This window comes from Centroberyx affinis, unplaced genomic scaffold (assembly GCF_046629955.1).
Source record: "Centroberyx affinis isolate AG114_WGS23_722 - 3 ecotype Tasmania unplaced genomic scaffold, CSIRO-AGI_Caff_v1 ptg003015l_1, whole genome shotgun sequence".
Taxonomy (NCBI): domain Eukaryota; kingdom Metazoa; phylum Chordata; class Actinopteri; order Beryciformes; family Berycidae; genus Centroberyx; species Centroberyx affinis.
The window spans coordinates 524,730-537,433 of record NW_027281113.1 but is presented as its reverse complement, the minus strand read 5'-3'; the positions used below and the strand labels follow the sequence as shown (position 1 = coordinate 537,433).

Genomic DNA, 12,704 nt, shown 5'->3' with positions numbered 1-12,704 from the left:
GGTGCCAGAACGCTGTTCCGGATCGTTCCGGCCCACGTTAACCCCTGGCTGTAGACTGCTAATACAGAATAATAGTCCATACAGCCATACTGATCGTTCCAGCGCGTCCCGTCTCTCTCTCCACCGCTGTCGTCTCCACCGCGCCCACGGCCCGCATTGATCCTGCCGATCCAAGCGCCAGGCGCTCTGTTACCCATCGGTGCCGAAAACGCTGTTCGCCGGACACCGGGGGCGCATCGTCGTCGGGACCCCAGCCGGATTTTGGCCGGATCAGCGGGAACAAATCGGCGGCCAGCTAGCAGCACCGGCCATAACCGTGGCCCCGGGAAACTTCAGGAAGGTCGGAAATAAGCCCTTGGCGTGATGAAACCTCCATGCTTGTTTGTCTCTCTCTCCCCCGACAGAACAGAGGGCTTCAGGTGGACTGAGCTCGCGCATATGCATCGACATAAATGGTGATATAATTGTATAGATTCCCGCTGTTGCAGTCCAGCCAAAAATACAAAAGTGATGATGATTTGTAGTAGCACTGGTAGTAGTCTATATTTCCTTGGACAGGGCTACAGACAGTTTCTTTAATGGCTATAGAGGACAGATATATTAATATTTAAACAGTTCTTCCTTCATAAAGTATTTCATTATGCAAGTTCCTCTGATTTACTGTTTTTCTCCCTATCTTAACAGGCAAAATGGGATGGCCTACACCAGTTTAATGGGTCATCTTGGTGTCGCAATAGCACCACTGTTGGAGGACATGTGGAAACATCTTCCAAAGGTCATCATCTGCTCTGTTGCCATTATATCTGGCCTAGTGTCTTTGCTCCTTCCGGAAACAATAAATTTGTAAATTTATTGTCCATCACATAAACTTTTTAAGATGTGACTATACCAGAAATGTAAATGGTCAAATAAATTGTGTTAAACAGGTAACTCCTCAGATATTATGTCTTGTCTTATGTCTGATACCAAATCACACCTATGATTCCTATCAATTGCACATGTGCAAAGTAAGTGATGATCTAGTTTTACAAAAATCACTATGGGGTACAAGCATAAGTACAGTTATGTGCCACTGTCAGTGGTCAAGAGTGAAAAGACAGAGAGATCGAACAGCCAGTATATAGAATGACACGTGGAACCGTATATATAGTATAGTAAATAAAATTATCCAAATTGCTGCTATATCTTTTTATATAATTTCAGAGGAAATCACATCTCTTCTCACCCCACGGAGAAGACAGACGTTATGCTGGGATCAGAGAGCACAGCAGACATACATCAGTGAAGAGATGATAATGAGAAGGCTTTGTTTCTGTGCTGATGGATATCATACCATGACTCTTGGCTTGCCTTTGTGCATAGTAGCAACAGATTCTAGATGCGAGTAGCCAACCTCATTTTGTAAATGCCTGTAGAATTGAGAGATAACCTCTTCTGTGATGGAGGAAAAACTGGTCAAACTCTAGGTCAAAAACTTCGATACGCATTTGTGTGGTTTGTAATCATCAAGATACAATGAACAGTGCCATACTGTCAGCAGTCGTCATACATTATAAAGTCAGCCAAGTGAAAATGATGTATTTGGCAGGATTTCAGAAGCAAGATGTATTTAGAGATGCTCCTCCTTGGTTACTGCTCTCTGGGAACAAACTTCAGCTTGATTGGTTGTTTGGGCTGGAATATTAGATTAAACTCCAAAGGAAGCTAAAGGAAAAAAAGATGTAAAAATAGTGACAAAACAGACAGAGTAATATGACTGTGAATGCACATAAATGTATGTGTACTGTTAGGCTTACCACAGTGTCTTTGCAGGTTTCCACATTGTAACTCTGCAGGAGACGCACAAGAACCATCTTCATCACCATGAGAGCGAAGCGCATCCCAACACAGTTACGAGGACCAAGCCCAAATGGCATATACACATATGGGTTCACTTCCTCCCCACTGTCTTTACTGAACCTGCAAACACAGACAGGCACACATACCACATGAACACATTCTAGTCACATACTATTAAAATAGTTAAGTGCCCATTGAGACAGTACAGCTATGTAGAACAAGCTGAAAGCTATCATAACAGCTATCATATGCTCCAGAATCAGTATTACTGAGTCAGGGGCAAAAGTATTGGGACAATGTGTAAAATTGCTTTTTGTGTGTTTTGGCTGTCACCTGTTAAGTTTCACTGTTTATTTGCTTGTAGGTCCGGTGTTTCAGTAATGGGACAATATACAGTAAATGTAATTAAATGAACGTAATGTGGGGTAATTTTGGTCAATTAAAATTTACATACACAACAGCCGTGTAAAATTTATGAAACATCCACATCACCAAACTTTTCCTTGTGTAGGCTAGAATGTCCGCGGTAAACTCAACAAAATGAGAACATTTAATGAAAATGTCATGCTAAACTCATCACATTTTTTTCAAAGTTGTTCTTTTATGCTGTAATCGAGCATCTGATGAGGAGGAAGAAGAGGCTCTTTCTAAGGATTTCATTGTGCAATGAATGAAAGCAGCACAATGCAATATGTATTTGTTGATACCTCTCTGGTCTAAAGAGCTCAGGTGCCCTCCAATAGCGCGGGTCTTTGTGCAGCATGTACACAGGGACTCCAACCATGGTTCCTTCAGGAATGGTGATGCCATTAAGTTGGATAGTTTTTTTGCACATCCTCTCAAGCCGAGGTGCAGTGGGAGTTAAACGCATTGATTCACATATCACCTGGTTCAGGTACTGTAGACCCATCAGACCCTCATATGAAACGGGAGCCTAGAAGCAAAAAGTAGAGTAAGCATCAAACACAAACATAAGCAGATGAGGATAAATCTGGTTAAAGGTCTTGCGGCGGCGTTCTGTACTAGCTGCAGATGGGAGAGAGAGCCCTGGTTTAGTAGAGAGAATTACAATAGTCTAAGCAGGTTGAGATAAAAGCATGAGTCATCCTTCTCAAGGTCTGCAAATGATAAGAATTACCTTATTTTAGAGATGGTTCTCAAATGAAAGAGGCAAGCCTGAACAATGTTCTTGATGTGGTTCTTAAAGTGCAGATCTGGATTGAACAGAACACCCAGATTTCTAGCAGTCGATGTAACATTAGCTGATAGATTGCCAAGGTGATTCTGAAGCTGACTGATGGCATTTGGAAGGCCAAATAAAACAACCTCAGATTTACTCTCATTAAGATGGAGAACATTTTGGGACAGTCAACAGTTTATGTCAGTAAGACAATACCTGAGGCAGCTGGGGTCACTGGGCTTGACGGGAAGATATAGCTGCGTGTCATCCGCATAGCAATGAAAGGAGACACATTCCCTTCCGATAATGTTCCCAAGAGGAAGCAAATCAATTGAAAATAAAATGGGGCCTAAAATTGAGCCTTGGGGAATGCCACATGCAAGATGAGCTGAGGGTGAGGAGGCTTTTCCTAAAACAACAGAGAATGTTCTGTTGGTGAGGTAGGATCGGAACCAGTCGAGTGTGGTATCTATGGCGCCCACCCAAAGTTCAAGGCGTTGAAGTAGGATGGCATGGTCTACATTATCAAATGCTGTACTGAGATCTAAAAGAACCAAAAAGAGAGCAGTCTCCATGCTGTGCAGGGCTCTAAAACCAGACTCAAACTTTGCAAACATGTTGTTGGTGTTCATAAAAAGATAACAGTTGGTATGAGACTACCTTCTATAAGACCTTAGATAGGAGAGTTTAGAAATCGGTTGGTAGTTACTAAGAGTAAGAGGGTCCACATTGGGTTTCTTTAACACAGGTTGTACTATAGCATGTTTAAGACAGCAGGGAAATGAGCCAGTGAGATACAGCAGGAACACACCAAGACATAAATCACATTCAGAATTACTTCTCTTGGTAGGTTGGCATCTATCTCTTCCAGCAAGGTCTGCAATGCATCAGGGTTGGTTGCCAGATTATAAAGGATGTAGTTCAGTGTGGTGCTGGTGGTCTCATAGCCACCCAAAATGAAAATAAAAGGCTGGGAAAGGATCTCCTTATCAGTCAAACCTGCAACATGAAGTGAAATGAAGATAAATTATTCCAAACAAATGAACAAGTAAACTCTACTCAAACAGACGCATATCATCAGCATAGCAATGAAATGTGACACAGTGACTACAAATAATGTGGCGAAGAGAAATACAAAAAATTGAAAATAAAATGGGGCCTAAAACTGAACCTTGAGGAACACCACATGTAAGATTAGCTGAGGGTGAGGAGGCTTTTTCCTGAAATAAAATGATTCCAAACAGATGACCATCTAGTAAACTTTACTTAAACAGACTTAAACATTTTGCTGTTGCAACAATTTAACTTAACATGAAATACATACTCAAACAGTGTGCTTATTCCCAAAGGTGATGGGCATGAGGAATAGTAGTTGTCCTTCAGCAATTGACTGTATGTTATGTTATTGTAGACTTCTCTCCACTAGTTTTAATCTGATCAGAGGAGCCTGGAGATCGGTTAACCGACTGTTAAAGTTCCAAATAAAGACACGCACCTTTTAGTTCTGATAGATTATTATCGAAGACAAATCTGAATTATGTTTGCTACCCTATATTGTGGAACTGCAAAAACTTTTGCGCAAACAAGATTCAAAAGTAATAGCTTATTCAATTCGAAACAACCAGAATTTCAATTCTAATTTTGGAAACGGAGTGCGATGGACTTTTCAGAGCATCTGACCGCCTCTCTTACCATAGAATTACCATAGTGTTGAAAGTGTCATGAAACTATACCTTTACTTGGCTGTTCACCATTTTGTATCTCTGGGATCTCATTCTGAATCATCAGCTGCAGGAAGTCTGCTCGCATCTAGACAGCAGAATATTCGACATCCAAGTTACAAAAAAGTGCATACACTTCAACCCTCATACCGTCATAAAGTTGCATTCTTGGCTTGCAAGTTTGCTACATAGCTTATTAATAAAATTTTCAAATGCAGTAGAATTCATTTGAAGGTGTGGGTAAAGAACAGCAGAAAAAGGTTAGTGAGTGTATTTTTATGTTGAACCTTTTTCATGTCTATGCAGTTGGAATAGATGAAAAGCTTACAGATTCATCTGCATGATGCTGTTCTTTAAATCTCTTGATAATGTTATAGAAGTAATTCACGCTGGCTTTTGGCATTATTCTAATGTCCAAGAACCTTAACAGCCGGCTGGTGAAGGGAAAAACCACTGAAAGGAGAGTAAAGTGTTATATGAGTGTTTCAGCCAAAATGCGCATTTACTAGTGATGCCAAGGTGCTCATGAAATCAAATGATCTCCACTTCCAACGGATGTGAATGGAATGCATACTTAATATAAAAAGAGGCCACACTTTGAAGTTGAGAATCTTCTTGAGATGAACAATAAGAGGATCATCTGGATTGTTTATAGAGTCTGCATCAATGCTGAAGGATGCGCTGGTCACAACGTCTAAACTGTAGGGCGCCATGAACCTACAACAGAAAAACAGAAATGTGGCTTACCTGTAAAAACTAAGGGGGTTAAGTGAAAAAAGATATGCTGAACTGAAATAATTCAATGATGCATTCCACGTTATGTCATGAAAAACAATGTAATCACATTGTTGTATGTAACAGGGTGGCAACGTACCCTTTAATATCGACAGATTCATCCAAATTTCTTTGTCCTAGGCTCCCAATGAGTCGGTCTGCATAGCGCACTACAATGGGAAAGACCTTTAAAAAAAGAAACGTTGTACTTTAATGTGTGATAAACTTAAATTAAACATGTACTATACACATTTACTTCTGTCATTGGTGCCACTGCCAACTTCTTTCAATGGATCTCTCTTATTAAATATGGATATATCTCTATATAGTCTACATATATCCATCTACATAGACATATACATATACATATAGAATACATCCACATTCCACATATATATATTTATCAAGATCTATCATCTATCTATAAAAAATAAATGATCCAACTCCCAGTGGTATACAGAATACATGGGGTGCACATAATAATACTAATAATCATATTTTGTTGATAAATTGGGTCATCCCTTTGCTGGACAGCCACTGGAAACAACTTGTGTATGTTGTCCACAGGACTTTTTGTGGGAAAGACACACAGACCACTTCTGCAAACTACTATCCTAACCTTTAGTGCAACTGTACATGGTCACAGAGGCATAAATATACTTTTACAGTACAATATATTATAGCATATACTGTACAGTAAATATAACACAACCAAATACAACACAAGTCAGTGTGTCACCACATACTGTATTTCTAAACACATTTTGGAGACACATCAGCCCCAGAGACTGTGATGTTTCATAAAGTGATGCATGCAGTTTTGTTGTTTGAGCTCCAGATATGAAGATTACCTGTTTCAGCCTGCCGCTGGTGAAGCATGGAGATATAGTACTCCGAATTCTTTTCCACTTTTCGTCTTTAACTACTGAAACTCCATCTGCCATAGGCCCCATCAGTGTTGCAACAGTATCCTGTGAACATGAGTACAATTAAGGGGAAAAACCACTGAATGTTAGATTTTTATACGGTTGTTGTATACGTCCTCTACTGTTTCTGAGAGCCAAAGCAGAGAACAGATTTTGTCTGCCCCACTAATGAAACCCCTTATAACACTAATGTATGCGGAGCCGCTCAAGGTTATACATCTTCATTGAAATCACAGATAATCTTAGTTCTCCAAATTTGCAGTTTTGCAAGACTACTGCATCTCTATTTTTCTGGCCAAAAAGTTAAAAACATTGGTTCATACTGTACCTTCACACTACTACACAACAGTTTTTGCTCTTTTTATTTGTCTTATGAAAAAATTTACATCTGCATTACACTGAACACTCTCCAAAACAACTACCAGTCTATGCTGCATTCACCTGCTCTCAACACTGATCCGAACTGTACTCATCTCCACCTTCCTGTTCCTACACATAGGCATAAATACGTAGTACACAACATAAACCAATAATTTCTAAACTTTCACCAACAATAAGCTAAAGGGACGGCTGATCCGCCTGGCTTGAAACCGCCTGCTCAGCAGTGCAGAAATCGAATTATATTAGCAAACAATAAGCTTCATTATGTAAGATAATTATACCAAGAGCTGAGAATGGTGTTGATTACCCAGACCTCCTACCATAGCGATGCCAACATATGAAATATAACTCCAGTCTTAGTCATGGGATAGAGTAAAGAGATAGATTTCTATGCTTTGAACCCTAACTAGTATAATTTATGTTCAGCTAGAACCACTGCCTGCTTTTTTCAGCTGCCTCAGAAGCTGTGTTATTGGCCTGATATAATCCTGGACCATGAATCCCTAACTGCCTGTTGTAAACTAAGTAGAGGATATGGCTATGAATCCAAGTCACCTGACTTCCACGAGGCGTACTCTGTCTTTCCAGCTTTAGTGCTCAGTCTTCTAGGTCAGTGTGTCTAAGCTTCTTGCTTTCAAATATTTCATCTGCTTCCTACTGCACAGCGAGTTCCACAAAGACAACAGTGCCAGTGTCAAGCCTTAGGCTGGTGCTGACACTCTCTGGCCGGACTGTAAGTTGCTGGCCTGTGTCTGCTCACATTTCCCAACCCCCTACTCAGGAGTAACTCTGCATGAGCACAACTCTGTGTATGTGTGTGTATATAAATATTTAGTTCATAATATTAATGCAAACACATCATACTTAGCAACACATTACAAACAATTAATATCTCCACTACCCCTATAACCCTGTGGATGGCAGAGTGGACAATGACAGCATAGACACTATCACCTTAAAGTAAACCCCAAATGATTGTGACCATGCTTGGCTTGTAAAAGAGGATATCATCTTACTTATTAAATTCTAAAATTATGAAATACAATTAACTTACATTTTTACATGACAGTGAGGACGGGTTATTCTTGACCACATTCAGTCTAACAACAAATTTTAAAGCAAATTTGGAAATATAAAATGTAGACAAGGACTACGATTGATTTACAGTGAAGATACAAAACGCACCCTGTGGTGATAGTGACCCCTCTTCATACTTCCATTGTTTGCTAAAATCAGCTGGTTTTCTGATATCATCTGCCTTTACATTAAAGAAATACCAAACGGGTACAGTAGCATTTCTTTTTAATTTCCTTTACCTTCAGCTCAGAGTGGGTGCTGTGCGTGTTGCCCCAAAGATCGATTCCTGAGGGTATAACAGTGGAATTTGCGCTGCAGCTACTATCGGTGCTGTATTACACAACAGTAAATAGCAAACACAATGTGGTATTTTGAAAGAAAGCAGATTGTAAATGTTATCACGGTATTGAATATACCTTGAGATTTTTCAAATACCCTGGTGTACGGTAATATCGGGACCCTAGTCCACAACATGGAGACACAAGCACACAACACTGGAATATGATTGCTCTCTTACCCTGCGGTTGGTAAACACTGAGTAGCACTCCTTCACCAAAACAGCTTTAATCAGCTCAGGGTCTGCCACCATTAACACTGGCCTACGTGCATCATACAACCTGCGCATAAACACAAACATATAAAGTATTAACTATTAAAAAAAAAAAATGATGGATAATATCTCAACTCAAAAAACTGGATTAGGTCTATGTTGATACCTATTTTTTAGCTCTAATTTCAGACCTTGCATCCAGAGCTCTGTCAACTGTTTCAGAGGAAAGAAATTAATCTTTCTGTGGCGGGATTAATCTTTCATTTACAATGGATTATTGAATGGAGTTTTAAACTTGTGATAAACATTGGTTATCATTATGATTAGCCTACGTGCATATTAATATTCTGAACTTATGCAGGATAAACAAGCATGCTGTTTAGGTGTGGACCCCAGGAAGATTAACTGATTGCCACTGCGTCGAACAAATCAATGACTGGATGCAGCAAAATTTTCTCCAACTAAACAGAGATAAGACCGAGATAATTGTCTTTGGAGCACAGAAAGAAAGACAGAATGTCTGCTCTCACCTTGACTCCCTGTCCCTCAAAACTAAGAGTCAAGCCAGAAATCTTGGCGTTATCCTGGACTCAGATTTAAATTTCAATAGCCACATCAAATCGGTAACTTCGTCAGCTTACTACCATCTAAAAAAATATTGCAAGAGTCAGAGGACTAATGTCCAAACAAGACCTAGAAAGGCTTACCCACGCCTTTATTTCCAGTAGATTGGATTACTGCAATGGTCTGTTCACAGGGCTTTCAAAAAAAGCTCTTCGGCAACTCCAACTTATTCAGAACGCCGCTGCCAGGGTCCTGACGAAAACTAAGAAATACGACCACATTACACCAGTTCTAAAATCCTTACACTGGCTACCAGTCACTCAGAGAATTGATTTCAAAATCTTGCTGCTTGTCTACAAATCACTCTGTGGCTCTGGGCCCAAATACATCTCTGACATGCTTGTGCCATATGAACCTTCTAGGACCCTTAGGACATCTGGAGCTGGCCTGCTGGCTGTCCCAAGAGTTATAACAAAACACGGTAGAGCAGAGTTTTGTTATCATGCAACACAGACCTGTAATAACCTCCCAGATGATATTAGACAAGCCCCGACTCAGACCACTTTTAAGTCAAAGCTAAAAACTTTCTTATTTTACACTGCTCACTACTCTACCCTGTAATGGCTAAAAACTTATCTTTTCAGCTTAGCTTTTAAATAACTTTAATTTTAACTCTTTCTGTTCAGGATCCCAACAGAGCTGACACGGGCAAGTACGAATTTTCATTCGTCTTGTCCAGGTAATGCTTACTTGCGCATGAATGAACACTATATGTGGGGGGGGACAGAGCTTTACCCTGTATGATTCTCATCCATCTCTGGATGGTGAGGTTTTTGACCAATAGGAGAATCTATGATTTGCGTCTGCCTTAGGCAGTGAGATCTGACATAAATATCAGATCAAGAGTAGAATCAGGAAGGACAGGGGAAAAGAAAATTACAGAAAAACATATGGGTTCACTCACAATGTGCATCTAAAAGTGGGAGTATTTGTTGTATTTGTTGCGTTCTTTCATCTTTCTATCTCATTTGATTTGAACTGCACTAGTTTACTTTTTAAGTCTTTTATCTTTTGTATCTCTTGTCTGTACTTTTGCACTTTTTAATTATTTTATTTAATTTATTTTTATCACTCTGTAAAGCACTTTGAATTGCCCCAGTGTATGAAATGTGCTATACAAATAAAGCTGCCTTGCCTTGCCTTGCCACGGCATCAGCTAATGTGGATCCTTAAATAAATAAACAAACAAATAAACTGTATGTTGTTTAGAGTGACCTACATACTGTAAGCTCATATCCTATAAACCAAGACACTGATGCATGTAACACTGTTTTTGTAGTCTGTGCAAATTCTGCTTCCATGGCAGTATTCAGATTGTTTTGTTGTTTGTTACAGGGATTTTTTGATTGGGATATGCAGATGCCAAGAAATAGCCTATACCATATGTGATCTTAACAAAGATATGAGCTGTTAAAGGTATAAAACAGTACGCTCGTTACATATGAGCAATGAATGTACTGCACTTTGAATTTATAACTTCACTGACCTGTATATGCAGTAAAATTGTATTGTGGTGCATGATAGTAATTGTTATTTGATCAAAGTCCCAAAATTAACCTTTATTAGAAACGCTATCTGGAGTGAGTTTATCATAGTATAACAGAATCATTAAATCAACTCCAAACAAACAAGAAGGAATTTTGACCCTGTTTTATAAATCTGTTGTTTAAATACTTCAAGCAACAGCATCAGCAGTAGTTGGCCCTGAAGGATTAAGCAACAACTTACCCCCAGACATCGCCGTACTTGCTCTGGCACTCACGGTCATAAAGAAGAAGTCCCTACAAGGCATTTCAGAAAAAAGTGTCAAGTTTAGAGACACATAGAGGTTCCAACAACTACCAGTATAAACACGTGTAAGGCAAGCAAAATATGACCAAGCAGGCTACTGTGCCTTATAATGGGGGACTGGTGTATCCTGTTCCAGTAAAACAAACATTTTCTTTCGCTTTACATCAAATCTCCACATCAGTCGAACTATTGATGGACATCTGTCATAACAAGAAATACCTGCAAGTATGACCCTTAACCAGGGAACTTGAACATCCTCAGATGACAAAACGTCTGCACAACTGTAATACCTTTATTTTACTGGATTTAAAAAAAGACAAAACGTCTCTCCTCATCAGGGTGCTAAAAATAGAATACCATTGGGCAATAATTAGTGAGGAGAGGAAAGGTGGACCCCATTGCAAGGAGGATCGTCTTCAACCAGAACTCCATAACTCTCAATTATGTGTTATTGGTGTCAGTGTCCAGTTTATTAACTGCTGACAGTAAATACACCTCAGCAATCCAGGAGTGCGTTCCATCTTTTCCACTCAGTTAACTTAATATGCAATTAGGTTTCTGCACTGACTGCACTCACGTTAACTTTATATCTGAGAGTTGAGCAGTGTTATAAATCTCCGATTAAAAAGTATCAAGTTGATGTTTACAAATTCCGTTACAACGCGTGCGAGTTTGGAGTTTCACTTTCGTTTTCACAGCGGGACCCCCTTTCGGGTTAAAGTAGAACGCTGCTGGTCTGTGCATCGCCATATGACAAACATGACGTAATGTCTACATCACACATTAGGCGCACTGGAGATCGATTTAGATCAATAAATCATTGACCAACTTTTTATTGCGTGGCTGTCGTGCCTATATTGTGTCTGTGCGCCAAGACTGCTCATGTAATCAGTTATGCCAGTCTTACAAACATATGAATGTTTTATAGGAGGAGGTCAAGTAACGGCTTTTCATTCCAGTTTAAATTGTGTGAGCCAGCCTAACTGAGGGATGTGCCTCAGTATACCGCCTTACTGCACTAACAGGCAACATGGACAGGAATTGGAGGAATCGAGGAGACCCAAAACATGCAATTTATGATCACTTACTTTGGCAAAGTATGGCATTGTTCCCATAAAAGGTAGGGGCCTTGGTCCAGGAATTCCCAGCTTTTTGAAGAACCTGTGTGGCGAAGTGCCATACCTATATGACAAAAAAAGCAATGTTGTTGCATATAGGCTAATGAGAGTCAGTATTCAGGACCTTAAAAAACAACCTGTCAAGCCGCGCTGACGCAATTGGGGGAAAATATAAAGCCTAATTTCTGTTTGAAAATCATCATGCTCAGCAGATATAAGATACAAATAAGCTATTTGAGGGACAAATATGGTTACAACAGCTTAACGAATAATCGAAATGTCAAAATAGACAACCAGAAGAGATAAGTGTCAGAAATTACAAAAGAAAGTGGGAGAAAGAAAGACGCTATTCACCAAAACAGTAGAGCAAGAAAGAGAACCAGGAGAGCCCACGTGGTTGCTGAAAAAAATGGCAAGAGAAACATCTTGGTCGTGTTGTTGTGCAGAGGGAGACTTGTACACAAACCCTGAGACAGCCAGGAAGTGGCGTTGATATCAAGCAACAAGTTCATCACCCTCCAAACATGGGGGTGGGAGGAGCACACAGACGTTAGTGGGAGGGAGTGAACGGTCATCTACGGTCAAGAGTTTATTGTCTTTCAGTGATGTTGTGAGATTGGCCCATCAACTCCTGGCTGTAAAGTAGTTGTGTAATGTTTACTTTATCCACCCTGGCATATTTGGTTTGTTCTGACTGTATAGTTGCATTGTATAATATTGTAA

General features: G+C 39.8%; 1 protein-coding gene across 1 annotated transcript; it reads right to left on the bottom strand.

Moving 5' to 3' along the window:
* Positions 1-523: 523 nt before the first annotated feature.
* LOC139659077 (cytochrome P450 3A30-like) lies at positions 524-12,435 on the bottom strand. Its single transcript, XM_071537299.1, has 13 exons — positions 12,336-12,435; positions 11,952-12,045; positions 10,801-10,853; positions 8,416-8,515; positions 6,366-6,485; positions 5,615-5,700; positions 5,315-5,457; positions 5,069-5,193; positions 4,753-4,828; positions 3,858-4,018; positions 2,547-2,773; positions 1,797-1,959; positions 524-1,704 (listed from the first exon to the last, which is right to left on the bottom strand). Exons 1-13 carry the CDS (start codon positions 12,404-12,406, stop codon positions 1,630-1,632), a joined length of 1,494 nt encoding a protein of 497 aa, XP_071393400.1. The 5' UTR covers positions 12,407-12,435; the 3' UTR covers positions 524-1,629.
* Between the last annotated feature and the right edge of the window lie 269 nt (positions 12,436-12,704).